Source organism: Pyxicephalus adspersus, chromosome 2, assembly GCF_032062135.1.
Source record: "Pyxicephalus adspersus chromosome 2, UCB_Pads_2.0, whole genome shotgun sequence".
NCBI classification, from domain to species: domain Eukaryota; kingdom Metazoa; phylum Chordata; class Amphibia; order Anura; family Pyxicephalidae; genus Pyxicephalus; species Pyxicephalus adspersus.
Window position 1 is genome coordinate 8,894,069 of NC_092859.1, and position 22,112 is coordinate 8,916,180.

Genomic DNA, 22,112 nt, shown 5'->3' on the forward strand with positions numbered 1-22,112 from the left:
ATCTGGATCATTATCATGAAGGTATTGACCTAATTATACTCCCAGAATCTGCCTTTATGTTGTACATGACCATCCAGCCCAATGGATCTGCCAATCAACAGTTCCCCAGTTGTCAGTCCTAAAATGTTGAGGCAAACATGTGTTCAGTATTCTGCCCCTCGGGTGGGGATGGGGGGAACAACACATGAGGCGGCTCGAACAGATAGGTGTTCCTGATCAGATCTTCTTGATCATTTGTGTACCTGTGATATGATTTGTCTACATTCAATATTTACCAACATGAATGATCAATCCACATCTGATTGAGGATCTGGCTGTTGATTTTCAGGCAATCCAATCATTTTTATTGAACTGGTGATCTGTTTGGAAGCGACAATCGGCCTTTGAGTACTTTGGATTGGAATTAGAATGAACAATATTTACTAAGAAGGTTTGGTTTTGTCACAACATTCAGAGCTGGTGAATTAGTGATAGTAGCTATGAAAGTTTAATACAGAACTAAACCAAATGGCTAAAATCTCAGATAAGCTTTATCATGGTAGCTTCACTTCAAAAGTTTATTTTATTCTTTATAAATATGCACAACCCATTGTGTTGTTGCCATTAAATTCTTGGTTTTGGTGCTTTCTATTAGGGTTTACGATGGTTTTCCTAAAAGTGGTTCTGCATTGTCACATGGCCCCTTGGTGGGCACTACAAGTGGTCGTTCTCATGCACATTGCATGGTCCATCTCCATCACAGATGGAGAGCTGAGCCAAACCAAAACAAACCAACAAAACCACAAAAATGTGGTGCTGAAGTGAATGCAAAATGACAGGAAAAGACTGGTATCATCTGACTGGCTTCTCCATCAATCATCAAATGTTTTCTGCAACATTATGCACGGAACAGACCATCCAATACTGCAGTATCCACACACTGATTTTTCCATTGCTACCTAGTAGATCAGTGGAGGTAGCCAGAGTATAAGCAGCATCAGAAGTTGTTTGGCAATGGCACCCCCTTGGTTTTTTTGGAAGTCTAGTATTTCAAAAACCTCAATAGCACCCAGGAGCAGAAATTGTGGGTACTATTCCCTGCCATATGACTCTGAACCCAGACTCCAGGATGAAATCCAGGTCCATAGTACCCTGGGCTTGGTGGACCTGGGTTGAATGTCTCAAGCCATCATTTACCATCTAATGGCAGACAATGGAAAACAATTATCACCAATCATCCCCTGGATGGTTCTAGATACATTAAGAAAGTGCCATATCCCCAAGATAAGTAGCAAAAGAAAAAACCTTCTATACCAACTAGGTAAGTAGGGCCAAGTAGGCGTGCCTGTTAGCTTTGGATATTTTGCTGCTGCAGCGCTCGGCCAAACTACATCCCTACAAGTACACAATCTTCTTTGCACACTACAAACATACTGTTGGACTTTTTATGGTAAAATCAGTGTGACCTAACACTGCTGGCATCAATGCAGAGTTCTGTATGACACTGTTTCGGGTGTGCTTTCTGCATACTTGGGTCCAATCATCATTCTGGCTACTGGATATTTGTATGTGCTGTTTTGCTATCTATCCCCTGTAGAAGCGGTTGTATGCACGAAACCTATCGGTATCAAACTCTTTGATAGCATTTTATCTGTTGTGTTAAATATGATAATATTTTGACCTGGGGGTCATATACAGCCTATTTTGAGGCTGTATATGTTAAGATGTGTGTATCTTTGAAATAAAAATGGTGCTTTTAACATACCAATGCCAGGAACTCCCCACTTTGTCCTACTTACCTAGTTGGTATAAAGGTTTTTTTCTTTCGGCAGACAATGGAAGACATCTAATGGAATCTTGAAGAAAAGAATTGCTGCAAGACAGTGAATAATGAATTTGTTTTATAAATTTGGTAATTTAAATGACTCTTTTTATGGTAATATTTTAGCTGGACTTTCAGCTTTAAAGATCAGGCTGTCTAAATCCAGAGAGCATCAAATCTGTGCTGCATGGCCAGATCATGTCTCTGACTTCTTTCTGCCAGGTTCTCACCTTCTCTCATTTTGCCTTCTCTCTTCCACCTACTCCCTGCCAGCAATTTCATTCATTATCCAGGCCAAATTAAGGACCTACTCAAGTTCCCGACACTTCCTGTATTCTTGATGTATTTCCAGATGCATGTGCGAGACAGCTCATTCCAGATACACATAACTTTGCTGTGTCGTATATTATACAGACATACTTCTACGTGTAATGCTCATTGCTCCAACCCTCGCTGTTATCATGCCATAATTTCCTGTTGTTCTTTAACGAGCTGTATGTTTTCTATCATCTGGCTAATTACTGTACGCCTGTTGCAGCCAAGGCTCTGCAGGATCTAATCATAACTATTACCATCGTGTACAGAAATACACATATGTGTCCTCTCTGCTCCAATTTTTAATTGGCTGGGGGATTGACTGACACATCCAGTATGCCAAAAACTCAAGTCGTTTTGCCGCCTTGGCCTAAAAATGTTTGTTGATGCCATTTTGTCATATTTTGTTTCATATAACAAAAAGTCTGTTGTGATTAATTTGCCTTCTGTGGACCCATAATCTGCTGCCAAGATTTGTAAAATATATGCAGAAAAATCTTGGTAGGGGCGTGTTCACATGGATGGTCAATTTGTGGTGTGGTAATGTTTATTGGGTAGCTACTTCAACCACTAGGGTACCAGAAATTTTTTTTGAAGGAGGTTAGGTCATGTGTCTACAGAATGCATAAAATCTGCTAAAGGAACTTGAGGAGTATAAAAAGTGGAAAAGAAAAAAAAAATGCAGTTATTTTCAAGCAGTGACTTGCTAGGAATCTGCTTTCTCAACCCCTTCCAAACCCCCTACCTAAATGTTTATCAACTGCCACCTTCAGCAGCCACTGGAATAAGAAGTGTAAAAGGCTAAAACTTGTGCTCCAGCTCCTACAAAGCTGTTTGGTAGGGGCCTATTGGTCAGTGAGTTTGGAGAAGTCCAAGTAGGGCTTTCAATACCTTTGGTAGTGCTTGAATTTGTTGGCTCTTTATTGCTCTTTATTTAACTCCATCATAATGTGAGCAGGGGATTCATTATGTTTGGCTGCTCAATGTCCAAATAAGAATGGCCGTCCCATAGAAGTGGCAGTGGAAGCGTGGCAGTGGAATGGTGCCAAGTGTTGATTCCCCATCTCTGCAAAACAGAATGTTCAATTGCTGTAATATCTGAGGGCACCTAAAGACCCACAGTGACTCAGTTGTATGTTATTGCTGTATCTCTTCTGGTTGGATGCCATGGCCCACAGGAGAACCCAAAAAAATTTCTAGTGGGCCCCAACCATATGCCCCCAAAAAAGGTTTGTAATGCCCTCTGGTGAGCCCCTGCTGCCCTACAAAAAATGATACTGTGTCAGGAAAGCTAGTAGTTATTCTGTGCCCTCCTTCTCACTTCTTCTGGTGGGCTCCAGGTCTCCAGTCTGACCCTTCTCTTTACAACTGGATAATGTGAAATGCCAAATGACGTATTCCACAGTAACTAATTAATTCTTTGTACTTGCCTATATAACGCCAATGTATTCTGCTGTGATTTGTGGGAATCACCGACATGTTCACCTTAATGTGCCGCCAAGGCATGTCAACATGCACACAACATTTCTTGTCCTGTGGGAGGACACTGGAAGCTTACACAAACATCGGATAGACCTACAATCACTATGCAGGTAGGCCTGATTACCTAGTTTTTAGACTTTGAGGAAGGGTGAAAAGGTTTAGGGTTCACCATACTTATTACAATGTGATCATACAAATCTGTATCCAGTGAGATCCAGAGAAAACACCTGGCGAATGTCAATAGAAGTCATGCAGTAGGTTTCCATTGTAGCATTCACAATGCTGTTAACCCCTATCATATAGCTGCATATTTGATGCAGTGCCCGATATCCATGTAGTCAGCCTGAACGCCTTTTTAATGGTGGTTGGAACTGCCCCTAAAAACTATCAAGCACCACCTGCTTTTTATATTAGAAACTCTGCTCCCAGCTTATTATTAGGCCAGTGTTCCCAATTGACAATGGAGCAGTACCACACTTTACAACCAATATTCACACACCATTACAATGCTCTTCAACATTCACTTGTTCAATGTTGCCTCTGCAGGTTTGTAACTGAACATGGGTTCTATGATATAGTGATTAGTTCTGCCACTAACATGAACCTGCCCTTAAAGAGGATATCTTCCCCCTCTGAATTAGAAGTACCAAAGAAAGTGTTAAACATTCTGTGCCTGTTGGGTTGGGAACAGTGGCAGATTCCAGCACAATGCACAATATTGAATTTTATTAATGCTAAACTTTGGCCAAAATGTATCCCCACCTTACAAGTGGTATTAGCTTATTCTGTCTAGGGAATGATAATTTATCCCTCGCTTCTGCAAGTACCAGGGCTGTCTTCTACTACCTGACTCTCTGGATTGTGTGTGGGGCCTCAACATCATCCCATACAGTTGAAGGCTCCGATGGAGTTTTTACAGTATTTTCCATAGAAATATTTTGAAGCTGGGTGGAAAAAAGCAGTTGGGGGTGGAAACACATGTGTTGTGACCCAACTCTTCAGTGCCTACCCAAAAACACCCGGGTGGTTACTGAAAAGTGGCGGGTGGTGCACCCATGGCCTGGGGAGAACACCTACACAATGGTCTTAGGCACCCACATACCTGTAAAGAATAGACCAGATACTTGCCTTCCCTATGCCTGTACTACTTAATGCCATTCACATGCTGCAAAGCGTTTACTCGAAAACACAGAAGATGGTAATGACTGTATCCCGTATGGAATCAGGTACTAACCTCAAGTACCATGCTCTTTGGGTGGGTCTCCCTGCTGGTCACTGTGGATTCCTCCTGCTGACCCCATAGTCACTGAAAGATACATTAATAATAGAGGGATTGGTGGGTGGAACCACAGTGTCTAGTGGAGAACTCATTCCACATATGCCTTACCCCCTATATTGCATCAATGGGAGACGCACAAGCACAGGAGGAATGATACTACTAGTTAATTCCGTCCATACTGGGTGGAAAATCTTCCAAACTAATATGAATAATTCCTAAAGCTCAAAAATACGAAGCCTTATTTTACAGGAAATGTAGGTTTTCTCGAGTTGCATTTGGAATTTGTTATGTGGGGTTATTTGAGGCCACCTGCTGTGACCAGCATTGTGAATGACTGGCAGCCACTTGATAACGGTCTCACTGAGGATGGCATGTAGCCAACCATATGTCTTTAGGCGCATAACCACTCTGCTGAGACCTGATGTGATGTTCTCCTCTCATTCCCCTTCACTCTGAAGACAAGGGAATTATCAGTGCGAAATTACATAACTAGAAACCCTTCTTGTGCCATGATTAATTAGCTGATGTGTATGTGAACATTAAAACCACCTGTGTAATATTGTGTAGGTTGTCCTTTGTCCCATAAAAGCATGGACACCACAAAACCAATAAAGGTGTCCTGAGGTATCTGGCACTAAGATGTTGGCTGTAGATTTTTTACATTGAAGTTCCTCTGCAGGACTGTCTTCTTCTTCTATCACTTCCCCAAGTAGAGAATGTTCATCCACCAATCTATATGATCTAAAATATAGGTGGTTCATCAGACCAGGGCACCTTCTTCAATTGCTCCATGGTCTAGTTTTAGGGTTCACACAGCAAGCTGTGATGCACAGTGTGTTCGGTCACATGAATTGGGTTTTTCAGCAATTTTGTGCTTCTGTGGGATTGTTCCAAATAGTCCAATCTCCACCTAACCAATAGACCAGGTGCCTAGGACCCCATTGTTGGTTCGCTGGCTTTACACCATTTTTGGTAGTTATTAAACAGATACCAGGAACACCCACAATTCTGTGCTACAAATTGTGCTTTTGTAGGATTGTTCCAGATGGACCAGCCTCCACCTAATCAATGAACTAGAAGCCCACGACCCCTTTGCCAGTTCACTGGTTGTCCTTCCTTGAACTACTTTTGGGTAAGTACTAAATGCTGCATACCAGAAATTTGCTGTGTTGGAGGTACCATGACCCATCACAATTTGGACATTGTCAGAATCCCTCAAATCCTTACACTGGTCCATTTTTCCTGCATATTATACATCAGAGGTTCTAACCTTCTCCCGCTCCTAAAAAGATAGCTCAATGACTAGCACTCTGGCCTTTGAACACTAGAGTCCCACATTCTTATTTTGTCCTCGACACAATATGCCTGTTCCTCCCCGTGTTCATTTGGGTTCTCTCCCACATTCCAAAAATATACCGTTGGGTTCATTGGCTTCTTCCAAATTGACCTTACTTTACTTTACCTATTTGGCAAATGTTTTCAACCCTGGACCAGATCTATTTCGGGTTTGTTATATCACCCTGGTTCTCCCATGATGGTCCATCTTCCTCCAGTCTTGGAGAGCTTGGATGAATCAGGTCAATTGTGTGGGTCTAGCTCTTGGTTGTCACTATCAGTAATTTGGAGCAAAGCAATGATGTGCAGCCGATGTTGGAATGGCTGAAGGGGCTGAAAGAGTCTGGAGGAGATTAGAAGCACCCAGATAGGAAATATTTATGGATGCAGCTGGCAATGGAAAAAAATGAAACCCAAGCTTTTCCTTTAAATGTGAAGTATTTTTCCTCCTCCCCTGACACACGCATGTAAATGACAAAAACACAACGACAAGGTCCGCACCCCCCCAGGCAGCCAGGCGTATACGGCGGCGGCGGCAGTGTATATATATGCATGTTTATTGAAATGTTATCTGTGAAGGCTGCCAGAAATAGACAGGAGAGACAGCTGCAGGATGTGCCTTCCTCACAGACCTCTCTCAATTTATCACCCCCCTGGCCAGAGCTGTCAGAAAAAGTCTGAGCAGCCCTGGGGGGTAACCTGGGTCAGAAGCTGGCACACCAAAAGGGAATCGCACACCATAAAACTTCCAATGGGTATAGCTCACTAACCATCTGTTGGGCCTGGTTTATTAGAAGTAATGGAGAACCTGGAAAAAAAATTATCAGTTTCAATACTGTTCTATTTTTCGAAATCATTTTTATTTTTTTTTCAAGTTGGAAACCTACAGATTTCACTTACAGCACACCCTGCTGGTGAAATTGGATGTTGCAGAGTGACCTGACTCCATTTTTTTGAGGTTTATTTTTGTCTGTGCCTCTTTACCCCATAATGGAGATTTTTACTCTATGTTCATAACTGCTGTGCAAGAAATGGGAATGGTTGAGGGGAGAGAGCAGTTGTCAATAGGTCAAGAAGGCAAGGACAAAAAAAAAAAAAACATTGCCAGAAGTTCTAAAAATTTTGCCAAGCTATTAAAAATGTGTTTCTGCCTTTGATCCCTTCATTCCCATGGGGGAGAATTTCCGCACACTTCCTGTCCTTGTGAACCTGGAATAGAAAACCCCTTAATAGGATAAACCTTTCTCAGCTCTGTCCGAAATATCAGAGGTCTATGGTTTACCTCTGCTCTGCTTCTTCTCATTCTGCTTCTTCCACTTTGCTTCTTTTCTCTATGATTCATCTGCACTACTTCTTTTCTCCATGGTCCATGACTTACCCCCTCTCTGCTTCTTTTCAAGGTCTATCCCTGCTCCTCTTCTCTCTGTGGTCCACAGTCTACCCCCTTCTGCTTCTTGTCTCCACGATTATCCTCCACTTTGTTTCCTCCCTTCAAGGTCTATATCTGCTCTTCTTTTCTCCATGGTCTACCACAAGCACTTCTTCTGCCCTCTTTGGTCTACCCCCCTTCTGCTTCTTCTCTCAATGGTCTACCACAAGCTCTGCTTCCTCTAACCATGGTCTACCATGAGCTCTGTTTCTTCTCTCCATGGACCACCACAAGCTCTGCTTCTTCTCTTCATGGTCTACCTTGAGCTCTGATTCTTCTCTTTGCGGTCTACCGTGAGCTCTGCTTCTTCTCTTCATGGTCTACCACAAGCTCTGTTTCTCCTCCATGGTCTACCATGAGATCGATTTCTTCCCTTTATGGTCTGCCACAAGCTCTGCTTCCTCTATTCATTATCTGCCACAAGCTCTGCTTCTTCTCTTCATGGTTTACCATGAGCTCTGCTTTTTCTCTTTATGGTGTGCCATGAGCTCTGTTTCTTTCCCTTATGGTCTACCACAAGCTCTTCTTCTTCTCTTCATGGTCTACCACCAGCTCTGCTTCTTCTCTCCATGGTCTACCACCAGCTCTGCTTCTTCTCTCCATAATCTACCACCAACTCTGCTTCTTTTCTTCATGGACTACCACCAGCTTTGCTTCTTCACTCCATGGTCCACCAAAACCTCTGCTTCTTAACTTCATAGTCTATCATGAGCTCTACTTCTTTTCTCCATGGTCTACCCCTCTTCTGCTTCTTTTCTCCATGGTCTACCCCTTCTCTGCTTCTTTTCTCCATGGTCTACCCCTTCTCTGCTTCTTTTCTCCATGGTCTACCCCTTCTCTGCTTCTTTTCTCCATGGTCTACCTCTCTTCTGCTTCTTCTCTCTATGGTCTACCCCTCTCCTGCTTCTTCTCTCCATGGTCTACTCCTGCTCTGCTTCTTCTCTTAGTCTACCCCTGCTCTGCTTCTTCTCTCCATGGTCTACCCCTCTTCTGCTTTTTCTCTCCATGGTCTACCTTTGCTCTGCTTCTTTTCTTTGTCTACCCCTGTTCTGCTTTTTCTCTCCATGGTCTACTCCTGCTCTGCTTCTTCTCTTAGTCTACCCCTGCTCTGCTTCTTCTCCCCATGGTCTACCTCCTCTCGGCTTCTTCTTTCTAAAGTCTATGATCTTCCCCCACCATGTTTCCTTTCAAGGTCTATCATTGCTCTTTTCACTGTGGTTCATGGTGTACATTTGCTCTACTTCTTCAAGGTCCGTGGTCTACCCCTGCTCTGCTTCCTTTGAAAGTCTATACCTGCTCTTCTCTCCATGGTCAATGATTTACATTTTGCTCTGCTTCTTCTCTTCATAGTTTATCTCTGCTTACCCTCTTCTCACCATGATCTATGATCAATTATTCTATTTTGGTTATGGAGTCCCATAAACGCTCACTCCTTTATGATCCATTGTCATTTTGATATTTGCTCAACTCCAAACAAACCTGCCCACGTACAGCTTCAGAACTGAGGCAAAGTGTTGTGATGTGTTCAGGAGCCATATACTGCACCCGCTAGCTATGATCTCTACATAGAGAAGCACAGAGACCTGTTAATGATTTCACATGGCCTAAAATAAGGTATGCAATGAAAGAAGAAAAAATTAAAGTGAATTAATAAAATATTAGGTGGGGGAGGCAATGTAAGCTAAAAAGAGCAAAATAAACTTTAGCTTTTAACCCTCTCACCCCACTATCTTCCCCATTGACCCCAATCTTAGCTCATTCATCTCACTGAGGGTCCTGAAGATACAAATGTTAACCTTTATTTAACCCTTATACAAGTCTGATGCAGAAAAAACAAACAAATCTTTTTTTGAATTCCATCTCTTGGATAATAAAGTTCTGGTTTGTTCCAACAAGTAAACGATCCACACATGGGTTATTTTCCAGGAAAAACGGATCTGTGCACAATAATAAAATAATGACTTCAAGGGGAAAAAAACTCCTTTCTAGAAATAAACAAATCCCACAACTTTTTACTAGAACTATAGAACATGATTTATGTTGTTTACTAAACTGAATCGAATGGGCCCGTCTGGATCTGATTCAGAGGTACCTGGGGACCCCCTACCAATGGCCCTATCTGATATGCTCCCTAGAAAAAGATTGAAACAGGTAAACCAGATTTGGATGATTTAGTTTGCACTCTTTTAAACAATCATTATTTTTATCCTTTGTTGTATCTTAGTGCTGCTGATCGTTTTCATCCTCCTTGCAGCTGATTCCTTTCTTTATGCCTCCAGCGAGGCAGGATGGGTTTCCTAATGGTGGCAATTGTTCACTATGACAGTGTCTTTGGCACAGTTGCTTTCAGTTACGATTGGGAGATCATACAGCATGGTGGCCATGCAGAATAGTAATTAGGAGACCATAGTGACCCCTTAACAAGAAAAGCCTGAAGGAAATCCTTTATAGACCGGGACAGTTGTAGATTAAATGGGGCAAATATGAAGTGGGGGCCCACAGTATTCCAGCTCCCTGCCCCCCCCACCCCCCCCACCATTATGTCAGTTGTGGCCCTGGAGAAGGAGGGGCCCAGTTTGCCCCAACTTACTCTACCTTAACAGGCTCATAGAAGATTCACCAGCACAGGCCACTAAATATCCCAAATGGATACATTCATTTAAAATGAACAAGTATTGGCATGGTTTTGACCATCAACCATTCCTATTTATGCACAGCTGCAGGCTAGAGGTTGCTTAATGATTCTGCCCAGTAGCCGCAGCTACCTATAGTAATGGAAGGCAGTGTGAACCACTTCTCCTGAACAATATTCATATGAACTTGCAAAAATTTGGGTAAGATGAATATATTACATTGCATTAATTTGTATATTTTTGGCAGCCAGCGGGTGGCGCTCTTGCCTCTTTCACAGTTTCCAAGAATTTCTTGTGTTTACGGAATGCAATAGCTGAAGCTCAGTGACTCAAGCTAGTTGACCAGTTTGATAGATGGCGAAACTAGCTATTTCAGAAGGAGATAGGTACTGGCAACCACCATATACCTCTTCATACTGGTTGCTTTTTAAAAGAACTTCATTATGAAAAAACTGAAAGGGATTCTGTTGGGGTAGAAGTACTAAAAGCAGACTTGTATTTGAAGGATTTTTGTTAGTGCTTGTATCTTTGTATTTCAGTACATGGAACAAGCATTTGAGCATTATAGCATGCATTGGAAGATAAATCCTAGCAATATTTGTAAATAGGGGAACCCACGCATTTTTCTATCTGTGATGTTATCGGAGGCTACAGACCCCTCTATCCCTTTCCTCCTAATGCACGGACTTGAGGCAAAATCCCACTGTTTATAATGGTGGCAAATGTCAAAATACCTCTTCCTGTCCCATGCACATTCCCATTGGTCAGTGAGCCAGGCTAGTATAGTAATAGACTTATAAGAATGTGGTAGGTAGAATAGGGCAAGCCTTGAAATTTCCAGTGTCATATATTTTAACAATCCAGGCAGCCTGCTGCAGATATGTATATACAAGCATAAGCCAAAATTATGACACTGATGGCTCCCTCTTGTGGCCAGACTACAAATTTCTTTATTTTTATAAAATACTAAAAATATGTATTTGCAAGCATATTAAAGTCCTTTTAAGGCCAGAAAAAGATCAATGTATCTGCAGTTAGGGATGATAGAATATTCCTAATTGTACCCCAATGCAGAAGTAACGTGTACTAGAACGTATTTAATGCATTGAGGCTCTGTTTAGGGGCAAAGAAAATGAGCTACCCTTAGACCATGCCATCGAACAAATAAATTTGCTCATGCATAGGTTGCCAATCCCCCCCCCCCCATTCCAAATAATATAAATTTTTGAAATTGGTGCCAACTATTTTTTTTACTTTTGCATTCTAGTTTTACTTTTGTTTTGCTGAGTGGACTGTTGTCGGTGTACACACAATAACCCATATTTTGTGAATGATATAAAATGCACTTTCAAATGCCAGAATTGTAATAGGGAGAAAGGGAGGGGTGACAAGTGGATGTATCTCTAATTTATGCCCAAAAAAGTATCACTGTCCAGACTTAAAAAAATTGAAACAATTTTTGAACAGAAATTTGGAGAACACAAAACTGTCCAACTTTTGGCCATTTTTATGTGACTGTTGCAGTTTTTTTGCTTTTAGAAAATGGGGGGAGTTGGCCAATTACACACAGAATGTTTTTAGAGAGTTTTTTTCTTCTGTGCAGTGATAAAGGGAGCCCCTCTGGCCCTGTCAGCTGTGATAAGACTGGGCCCCCACCTCTCCTCCTCTACTCCCCCCTACCCTCCTATAGCTGTGTGTCTCCCTGCCTGTGCATGGCGAGGTCACAGCTGTTGTGTGGGCTTCTGGGGGTGAGAAAGAGAGACAAACGGAGGAAGAGAGGACAGGACAAAGGCGTTAGAGAGGAGGACAAGGTGAGGAAGGGTTGTGGTGGGCAAGGGGACATAAAGAAGCTGCCCGCTCAATATTCTTGCTCCGATATATCTGCTTACTTTTGCTTTGCATGTTCTCTGGCTGTCACTTCGTGATTGTCCCTGCAGTCGAATATATGCACCAGACAAATTTTGAGAGGTGCAATCCAAAGCTTCTCTATTGCCTCAGCTCTTGACCATTTATACAGGTACCCTGGGAGTTTTTTGGGGCATTTAAGGGGGGACTTGTGTTAGTTTTGTAGAGTTTTAATAAACCGTACACAACGGGTAAGCCTCTGTGGTTCTATAAAACATAAGAGAGGATCTGAAAAACATTTAACACAATTAGGTTATTCTGGAAATCACCCAACGATGACCTAAAATAAATGACCCAAACCACGGGGGTATCTGGGGAACATTACACATTTAGGAGGCTCTGAAAATAAATGAACTCTCGTTAAAGGATAAACCGTGGTATTCACATCCTTCTAGTGAGTGTCCGTAACTGCCAACCGACCTCACTTTGTAGGCAATTTCATTTTTGACTTTTATGTTTTTTCACCTTGATTTGTTAAAATTGCTAATTGATATTTTACTACCAAAAGTTTTCACATCCAAAATCTATAGTGGCCCCCACCATGTAAATCATTTCGCATTTCTAGTTCAAACACTAGTGTAAAAAAAAAGTTGTTGCATTGGCCTGTTTGTTTTTGTTTTATAGTGGACATGTTTTTTACTGTAGAAATATGCAGTAACCATGCATGCTGTATTGGTCTTATGCACTGTATTGGGTTACCTAAAAGTTGTTACTGTACACATCACTGGGCTCCATGTGAATGAGACTGCCTGGTCATTGCAAAGCCAAAATTTTTTTCCCACCGATCAAAAGGAAAAAAATGTTTGTCCCTCACTTTATTATCACCTTTTAATGCCTATGTCAAGAACAATGTCTATTTGAAAGTTGGTCGTTTCAGTGGCGTTTTGTAACGTGCACCAACACACAAAACTGCTACATGGCAAAGGAGTGCAGGGAAAATAATTGGATTAGAAAATGGAAATGGATGAGAAAAAATGCTTTTTCATGTAGAACACTTAATGCATGTTAAAATTTAGATCAGCCATTCCCATCCTGGGTTCTGTGGGACCTCTGGGTTTCTCCTATGGTTGCTGGGGGTTCTTTGAACTGTGGTTGATTGACTTCTCTTTTTAATGATGCCTGCATAGCTCTGGGACCACCACCACTTGGTAGAACCAGCTGCATGGCTTTACTTATGTTTTCAAGGGTCTAGAAAGATGGTATTCTAGTCAGCATTGTAAGGGAACATTCTTTTGGTTACCAATTTAAGGGGCATTTTATCCCACAGACATCCAAAAACTTTAAATTGTAGTTTAGCTGGGCAGCTATCACGAAAAATAGACCTATTACTCCTCCTCAAAAAATCAAGATTTTACTTTGCCTGTTTTTTTGTTTTGTTTATTGTAATGAATATTTGATCCCCATGCTGGCTGAATGTGTGCCCATGATAAAATCTACTGGAAAAACTGGACATTAAAAATTGTGGGATGGGTGGAATACCAGCAGGCCAACTTATTGGTATTTGTAGACTGGCTGTAGATGAATAGACCTTGCGAGTAATAAAAGAATCATTAGCAGAACTCTTCAGAATACATTGGAATTTTTGGGTAGGATTATCCTGTAAAATGGTGTTAATTCTGGATTTGAACTGGACCATAGACCTGGAGAGGGTTTCATGACAAGGGAAAGGCCCATAGACACCCGCACCTCCTCTTTATTGTGGTTTCACCTGTTGCTTGCATGATACAATTTGTTTTACATCACAAACTTGTTGCACTTTAAGAATGCATGTTCACTGTAAACTTGTTTAAAAAGAAAGAATATTTGCCAGGCAGATCATGCCCCAATCAACAGTTTACAGTCTTGCTCAATTTATTACTACGCTGCAGCATCCAGCTTCTCTCTGCTATCTTTCTGTTATCTCTGTTTAACTTACACATCATTTTTCCTCTTATCTCCCCTCCTTTCATTCTGAGAACTGTTCTGTTTTCTGTTTATTTCTCCTGATATGAATTCCCCTTTCAGTTTAAGCTGCGTTTCCTGTAAATTTGCAAACTGACTTTACATGCCATGAAATAATTTTTGTCTTTATTTCTTCTTGTCTTCTAGGTAAATTCAGTGAGGACCAATCATGCACTTCTTGTCTCTGACCCCAGTTACCCTCTGCACCCTCTCTGTCCTCCTGTCTCGGGCGCTCAGTCAGAGTGACCCTGAGCTCCTGGTTACCACGCGCTCTGGAAAGGTGCGTGGTACCAAGCTAAGTGCCCTCAACAGTCATGTCACAGCCTTTCTAGGAATCCCATTTGCTGAGCCTCCAGTGGATAAATTAAGATTTCGACGCACAGAGCCAAAGAAACCATGGAGTGATGTGTGGGATGCAACGGGCTACCCAAATGCTTGCTACCAGTACTTTGATACCTTATATCCGGGGTTCTCCGGGATGGAGATGTGGAACCCCAACAGGCCAATGAGTGAAGATTGCCTTTACCTAAATATCTGGGTTCCTCGCCCTCGTCCCACAAATGCTACAGTAATGGTTTGGATCTATGGAGGTGGCTTTTACAGCGGCTCTTCTTCTCTGGATGTCTATGATGGGCGTTATCTTTGCCACACAGAAAATGTCATAGTGGTTTCCATGAATTACCGTGTAGGTGCTTTTGGCTTCCTGTCTCTGACACCTGGAAGTGCTGATGCCCCAGGAAATGTAGGCTTGTTTGACCAGCGTCTTGCACTACAATGGGTCCAAGATAACATAGCGTTCTTTGGAGGGGATCCCAAAACGGTCACTATCTTTGGAGAGAGTGCTGGAGGTGCTTCAGTTGGTATGCATGTCCTTTCTCCTGGTAGCCACCATCTCTTTTCCAAGGCCATATTACAAAGTGGTTCCCCTAACACCCCATGGGCCACTGTTACACCCCAAGAGAGTCGACGTCGGGCAGAACTCTTGGGAAAGCTTTTGGAATGTAGACCAGGCAACGATTCCGAATTGTTAAACTGCCTACGAACAAAGCCACCACAAAAGCTCATTGACCACGAATTCTCTGTTCTTCCAGCACCAAGTGTCTTCCGCTTTGCCTTTGTACCAGTGTCTGATGGAGACTTCTTCCCAGATGCCCCTGAAACACTTATGAACATGGGCCGATTCAAACCATGCCCTTTGATAGTAGGTGTCAACCAGAATGAGGGATCCTACTTTTTGTTGTATGGAGCACCTGGATTCAGCAAGAACAATGAGAGTTTAATTACTCGGGAGGAGTTTCTGGGAGGGGTGAGGATGAGCGTTCCACATGCCAACGACATTGCACTGGAAGCAGTGGTAATGCAATACACTGATTGGACAGATGAACATGCTCCAATCAAAAACAGAGAAGCCATGGACCAGTTGGTGGGAGACCACAATGTCATCTGCCCTGTAACTCATTTTGCAGGAAAAGTATCTGAATTTGGAAATAAAGTTTATGCCTATTACTTTGACCACAGAGCCTCCAATCTTGTTTGGCCACAGTGGATGGGAGTTCCACATGGCTACGAGATAGAGTTCATCTTTGGACTTCCTCTGGACCCCAAACTGAATTACACCAAGCAAGAGGCCGATCTGAGCCGAAGAATAATGAAATATTGGGCCAACTTTGCACGGAGAGGGTAAGGGTTGACTAATATGCTTACTTCTACCAAACCTCTTTGATCCCAGAAGGAAGAGATTTCCCACAATGTTTGACGACACCTCCCAGGGCATTAATATTTGAGTAAAGAAACACACCTGTGGTCTGATGTAGCTTAAATAGGTACAGAGTAGGAAATCTAAGGTCTCCATGAACCAAAACTCTATTGGTTAAGCCAGGGAAACCTGGACGTATTTAATGCAACATTTTGAGTTTTAGAGGTCAAATAATCATTGTTGCTTATTCACTTATAGTAGAAGTATCAAACTAATCTGCAGCTTTTGGGATAATGTTAACATTTCTTGCAAATGAAAAAAATTATCTACCTTTTTCTTCAGGGGAATAATACATAACACAATTATCCACCTGGTTGTTACTGCTTTTTATTACTCAATGAGCGACAGAAAGGAAATTCTCTATATATTTCTGCAATAGATCCCCTAGAGGGCGTGTGACACTGAAATGCTGAAACGTGCCTATAGCTCCTCTGTGTCAATCAGTATCTAGCTGACTGTGCATAGATGTTTATTGAGAAAAGATTTCTGCAATTGAGGGAGATTCCAAGCAGATGTCATGGACATGTATTGGTGGGGTATGATCAATAAATAAATACAAGTGGACAGTTGTTTGGAATTACTAATAGGGATTATTACTTTTCCCCAGTACGATAGAAATGGCTTGTAGCAGGTTTAGTAAAACAGTAATCATTTTAGAGAAATGGGCAGATTTCTTTAGGACAGTGTTCTCCCTAGCCCCTATTAGCCGGGTGCACCACCTGGCACTTTTCAGTAACTCCCTCCGCTGTTTGTGGCAGTTGGGTCACAATACAGAGGCTTCCACCCACCCCTTCCACAATTTCTTCCCAGCCGGATTAAAAAACATTTTTGGGTTGAAATTGGCAGAAAATGAGCTATTACCTCTTCTGTTACCACCACGGATGGCAGTTCATGGAGAAAGACTTTATTAGATGTTGATGTTCAAAAAGATGAAAGTTAAGTAATGCTTATAGAAAAAGAGACTTTCAAGTTGATGGGAAAAGTTAGTCATTAAAGCTTAGTTTAGGACCAAATCCCTAGACCAAGTTTTAAGTCCGGCCTTTTTGTTTTGCATAGAGCAGTAACGATCAGAATCTTTGTGGATTCTTATTGCTGTCTATGGAAAATTTTCCTCTGACCTATTAATTTGGAAACAGAAGTTTTTCCTGCCTCCTGATTTGTGACGTCAGCAACACCACGAGAGGGGCTAGAACCTTTTTGCTGTAGGTGCCTTTTTTGGGGTGAGTTTTTGTCCCAAGAGTGACCAGGGCACCTTAAGGACCGAATGAGCTGTAAAGATTTGAGGTTCTAATAAATAAAAAGCTGGGTGATAGAATTCTTGATTGATGGAGGTGATACAGATGGCCTATAGTTGTAGACATCTGCATAAATGGATATGATGGTAGGTAGGTTTCTGGATAGATGGAGAAGATAAACTTGGCCAATAACCAAGAAAAGCTTTCAGATACGTATAGAGGGTAAAATGGAGGCTGGCTTATACGAGACCAATAAGATTTCAAATAATTTTCACTTATGAGTAACTCTGAGGTGTAAAGATGCTAGTTTACAAGATGTGCAACTTGAAAAAAATATAAAGATCTGCATTGATATAGATGGACTTCCGCTTTTCTATTTTGGCCAAAAAAAGTAAATTTTATTACACAAGCATAATTTATGTTTTGTTTGCCTTGATTTCAGAGATCCTAATGATGATTCCCGCCAACCACGTTGGCCCATCTATACAGCGAGTGAACAGAGGTACATACCCCTGAATAATAAGCCCTACCAGAACCTTCAGGGAATAAGGGTTCAAACATGCACGTTCTGGAATCGGTTTCTACCCAAGCTGCTTAACATCACAGGTATGGATTTCTAAACCGTTTCAGAATTTTAATTTTTTTATACTAGACTATGAGCCGTTTGTGTTTTAGTAACCAATAAGACTAAAATTACCCAATTTTAAAGCCAAGGAAAAAAGGTTTCCTAAACTTTCCACTGTTGTAAACGTTCAACATTTACAAGTACTCATCTGTCGCCTGGAGTTAACACTTGTGGGTGTGACATCTTTCCCATGTGACCATGTAGGTGCCTTATGAATTGTCTAATGCAGTCAGGTGGCTATAAGAAAGGGGTCCATGTGGAAGATCCAATATGTTGGTATGAAGCTTACACAAGGTTTTCTCCAGTTCTGGGATGTCGGTGGAGTGGAGGGCTAGAGAGGTTTAGGTGTTATTTTTATTTTCCCTGCATGGACAAAGGAAAGGATTACTTTATTGCAAAATTTGAAAGGAGTCTGCATGAATGTCTTTCACTAGAGATAGCATTAGTCCTTCACCCTCTCATTGTGTAGTTACGTAGACCAGTATTTCTTGACCTTTTTGACATGGATGAACCCCTTGAAATACCTTTCAGGTCTTCAGGGAACCCCTACTATAATTACTATATCCACGTTTCATAGTACATTAGCATGGTGGTCAAGCCATTAGCATGTGAGGAAGATTGCTTCTTACATGCTGACCGTTGGGAAGAATATCACCCCTACAGATAGCCAGAATGATCATTGGAGTCAATTAAAATGACTTGAGGGTCACAAACAGCCCAATGCTCAAGGGACCCCTAGCAGCCTCTGAGGGAACCCTGGTTGAGAAACACTGATGTAGATTCAATTACTTCGAGTTAGAGCAATATATTGCCATGGACTTTCCTGGCAAAGATCAAAATGTAAAAAAAAAAAAAATTAGTTTTTGCAGGCATTATTTGGTAAATATATGGTGATTCTCGATGGTTTTCTTCAGGCCCACTCCTAAGTAGGACACTCTACAGCAGCCATTCTCAACCAGGGTTCCTCTAAAGATTACTAGGGGTTCCTCCAATTGACCTAGATTTGATGATACCTGATTTGTTGATCTGGTGTCACTGCAGGGTGGCATTTGTACCACTGGATACCAATTTAGTTGGCTTTTTTTCCATTGACTCCCAGTTTTTGTTTTAGTAGGGGTTTCCTGAGACCTAAAAGTTCGTATGAGCATTCCTTATGGGGGAAAGGTAGGGAAAGGCTGGTTTATGTAATTACACAAGTGGATGGAAGCACTGTGAGCAAAGCAAGAAACTAAACATAATAATACCTGAGAGATGACACAAAGACATGATCACACCACTTCCACACATGGAGAACATACATAGTCCTGTTACCTAAAGAACATTCCAAGTTCAGGTAAACTTTAGCTTGACCACATGCACAGATTTTTGTGGACTCTCTGTTACTGCATTTGTAGTTACTGTATGTACAAGGTAGTAGATGTCTATAGCAAAGTCCATTAAAATGTGTCTAAGTCAAATGGTTTTGTATAGCCATAGTTTTAGCCTTCCTTTCATTTTAGGGTGGTGACATACCTATTCTTCCTACACATTATAAATCAGAAAAATACAAACATAAAATCAGAATGTGGGCCAAATATTAGTGAAGTCGGATCCAGTGATTTCACAGCACTTGCCCATTTTGCCCAGTTCCTCAATAGACCACAGAACACGTTCACACTATGATTTGGAGATAATAACTGGACATTCTGTAGACCTAACAAACTTTTTGTTGTAGAGTATGAACATTGCTCCTTCATATCTACAATAGTCACTGACAGGAATAGTACACTACTATATGTTGGATAGAGATATGGATTGCTCAAACTTGGAGTTCCAATCTGAGGTTAAAATAACTCAAAATCAAAACTAATCAAAACTCTAAACAGAACTATTTGAAACCATGGTCTTTAAGGGTTTCCATGCTGGAGTAATTGATAGATGTAAGAAGATGATAGATGGTTCAGAAGACCAACATTTTGCAATTCACAAAGTTTGGTTGGGGTGGCCCTTAGAGTCACCATCTTTCTCTCTTTCTCTCTCTTCACCATCTTTCTCTCTCTCTCTCTCTCTCTCTCTCTCTCTCTCTCTCTCTCTCTCTCTCTCTGTCTCTCCGTCTCTCTCTCTCTTATTAATACAATAATAAAACCTAATAAACTTGTAAACTTCAAATACAGAGTTTTGCCTACTTATCTTAATACTTGTGTGTAACTGGATAACCATTTTTAAAGAGAACCTGCCACTCAAAAAAGCTGTGCTGATCACAAATAACAACACCATAAGTATTCTGCTTTAAACTCAAGCTCTAAGCAATTCTTCTATGGTACAGTCTGAAAAACTTGGCTTGGCTTTAGATTAAAGCTCCTGGGCCCACCACTGCCTATCCTTTCACAATGCATACTTGGCCCTTAGCAGACAAATTAAAGATGCATGAAGACCCACTGTGTGGTCCCCACTGCCTCGTATTGGGCATGCTTTTCCTGTAACATTGGGCTTGATTTATTAAAGCTCTTCAAGACTGAGATGCTCACCCAGGTTCTCCCATGGTGGCCCGGATTTATTAAAGCTCCCCAAGTCTGGTGGGAACAATACTATCATGGGAGAACCTGGGTGAGCTTTTCCAGTATTGGAAAGCTTTAATAAATCAGGCCTATTATGTTCATTTTCATGTCATATTGTTTTGTAACCCATTAACCAACTAAAAATCTACTAACATGATACCCTCTTTTTTATCTCAAACTTTTTCCTATTTTTTCTCTAAACCTACAGACTATTGCTTCTAATGTTACACCATTCTTTATTTTTCCACCATCTGTGACCATCTGTCCCCCATCAGAACCTTTGACCTCTGCTTTGTAATCTCTTGCTCTTATGGCCTAATTTCTTGAAATGTGAAGTTTTTTTGAGCCCAGGAGTAATTTGCATCAACTGTTTAGTAAGGGTGGCTATAGACAGCTAGATAAATCACTTTAAGGAGTCCTCGCCATTTTCAATTTGTCTCTGACCTAGTGGAGGACAATATGTTCTTGGAGGTGAAAATTCCTCCCTGCCATTAGTCATCCATTGTATCTGGTACATCTTAACAAAGTAAAATTCTGACCCCTTGTAAACCATACCTTTCCAAATTTACTAAAAATTTACATTTGCAAATCACGAGGGCCCTCAAAACTGAAGCTGGAAAGCCCTGGTGTAGTATGTATTTTCACCACTTTAGTAATTTAGTGATGGTGCCTCCTTTAAAGACAACAGATAACGCCCTGCTTTTTAATTTTATGTAATCACATGCCCACATTTTGGTAAATTTACAGCCTGTTTATAAATACAAGGATTGACCACCAGTATCATGCACCCAGGCATTCTAGAACAAAAAGCATCCGGTCCCTTTTTAATGAATACTAACCTTTTAATTCCTTCCCCACCATTCCATCTATTTTCTGGGAGTCAGCAAAGTATTTGACACATCTGGGTATGCAGAGACATATGGTGTGCTCAAGTTCAGGGAGGGTCTTCAGCTCATGCTAGTTTCTTCTGGAACCACTTGATCTTTCATGGACCCAACAATAAAATGGAGGAGAAGCAAAGGGAAGCAGTATGGTCACTCTAGGACAGAGATGGCAAACTGCTAAAGTTATGAAGAGCTAAGGCTAGACCACCATACAATAGTATCACTTATGATATTTCTAAATTCTTTAAAAAATGGAGCTTTGTACTATATTAGAAGTCACAGGCTCCATATGTTGTGTTGTTTGTTTTGGGTTTTTATTTTAGCAATAAATCTGTGCTTCCAAGTGCACAACTGGCCAAAGACAGGCCACCCATTCATTTATTCCCTCTTACTATTGCATTACACATCTTTGCTATAAAATAATATGCATTTGTCTTTGACTTATTTCAGTTCTATCACCTACCTTTTATCTGTTACTTTGTAGAACACCACAGAAGGTGATGATGTTATAGAAATCAATGATGATAATAAAATTATGATTTTGCATATATCTTCCGGGTATCTTAAAAAGAAGAGCTGTATAATGGTCCCAAGGTTGGGAGTATAACATTAGCCTAAACATTTGAAAAGGAACAAAAAACAATCATAGTTTAACATAGTAGTGCTAAAAAATGTGGATTTATCCCAAAACCAAGACTGTTATTTTGGAGCCAACATCCTCCACTAACATTTGCTCATTCACCTCACCACCACCCCTTCCACCTTTTCCCTGTTACTGACTACAACATCCTTCACCCTTCTGAGAAGGCTTTCCACAAGATTTAGAAGTTTGTCTGCAAAAAATTGTGCCTATTTAGCCAAATTAATATTTGTTGGGTTAGGTACTGGTAGACCTAGCAGGTGTACAGATTGGGATGAACTGTGGAGCTCTACGAGGGTCCCACCGCAGAGCTTT

At 41.2% G+C, this 22,112-nt stretch overlaps 1 protein-coding gene and 1 long non-coding RNA gene across 7 annotated transcripts in view; one reads left to right on the plus strand and one right to left on the minus strand.

The window, feature by feature from the left end:
* Positions 1–5,021, minus strand: part of LOC140324922 (uncharacterized) — a 7,122-nt gene extending 2,101 nt beyond the window's left edge. The window contains exons 1-2 of one of the 2 annotated variants that reach the window (XR_011919589.1): positions 4,833–5,021; positions 1,779–1,852 (exon numbers count right to left, since the gene is read on the minus strand). This is a non-coding gene — a long non-coding RNA (uncharacterized lncRNA). Of the gene's footprint in view, positions 1–1,778; positions 1,853–3,007; positions 3,237–4,832 lie in introns of those variants that run through there. The other variant, XR_011919590.1, reaches the window with a different exon arrangement.
* The window catches only part of ACHE (acetylcholinesterase (Yt blood group)), a 60,738-nt gene that overhangs the window by 31,127 nt on the left and 7,499 nt on the right, over positions 1–22,112 (plus strand). For 3 of the 5 annotated variants that reach the window (XM_072399411.1, XM_072399410.1, XM_072399413.1), the window contains exons 2-3: positions 14,268–15,800; positions 17,554–17,717. In XM_072399411.1, coding sequence (XP_072255512.1) covers positions 14,290–15,800; positions 17,554–17,717 — 1,675 coding nt within the window. In that variant the 5' untranslated portion in view covers positions 14,268–14,289. Of the gene's footprint in view, positions 1–11,943; positions 12,086–14,267; positions 15,801–17,553; positions 17,718–20,481; positions 21,581–22,112 lie in introns of those variants that run through there. The other 2 variants (XM_072399414.1, XM_072399412.1) reach the window with 2 other exon arrangements.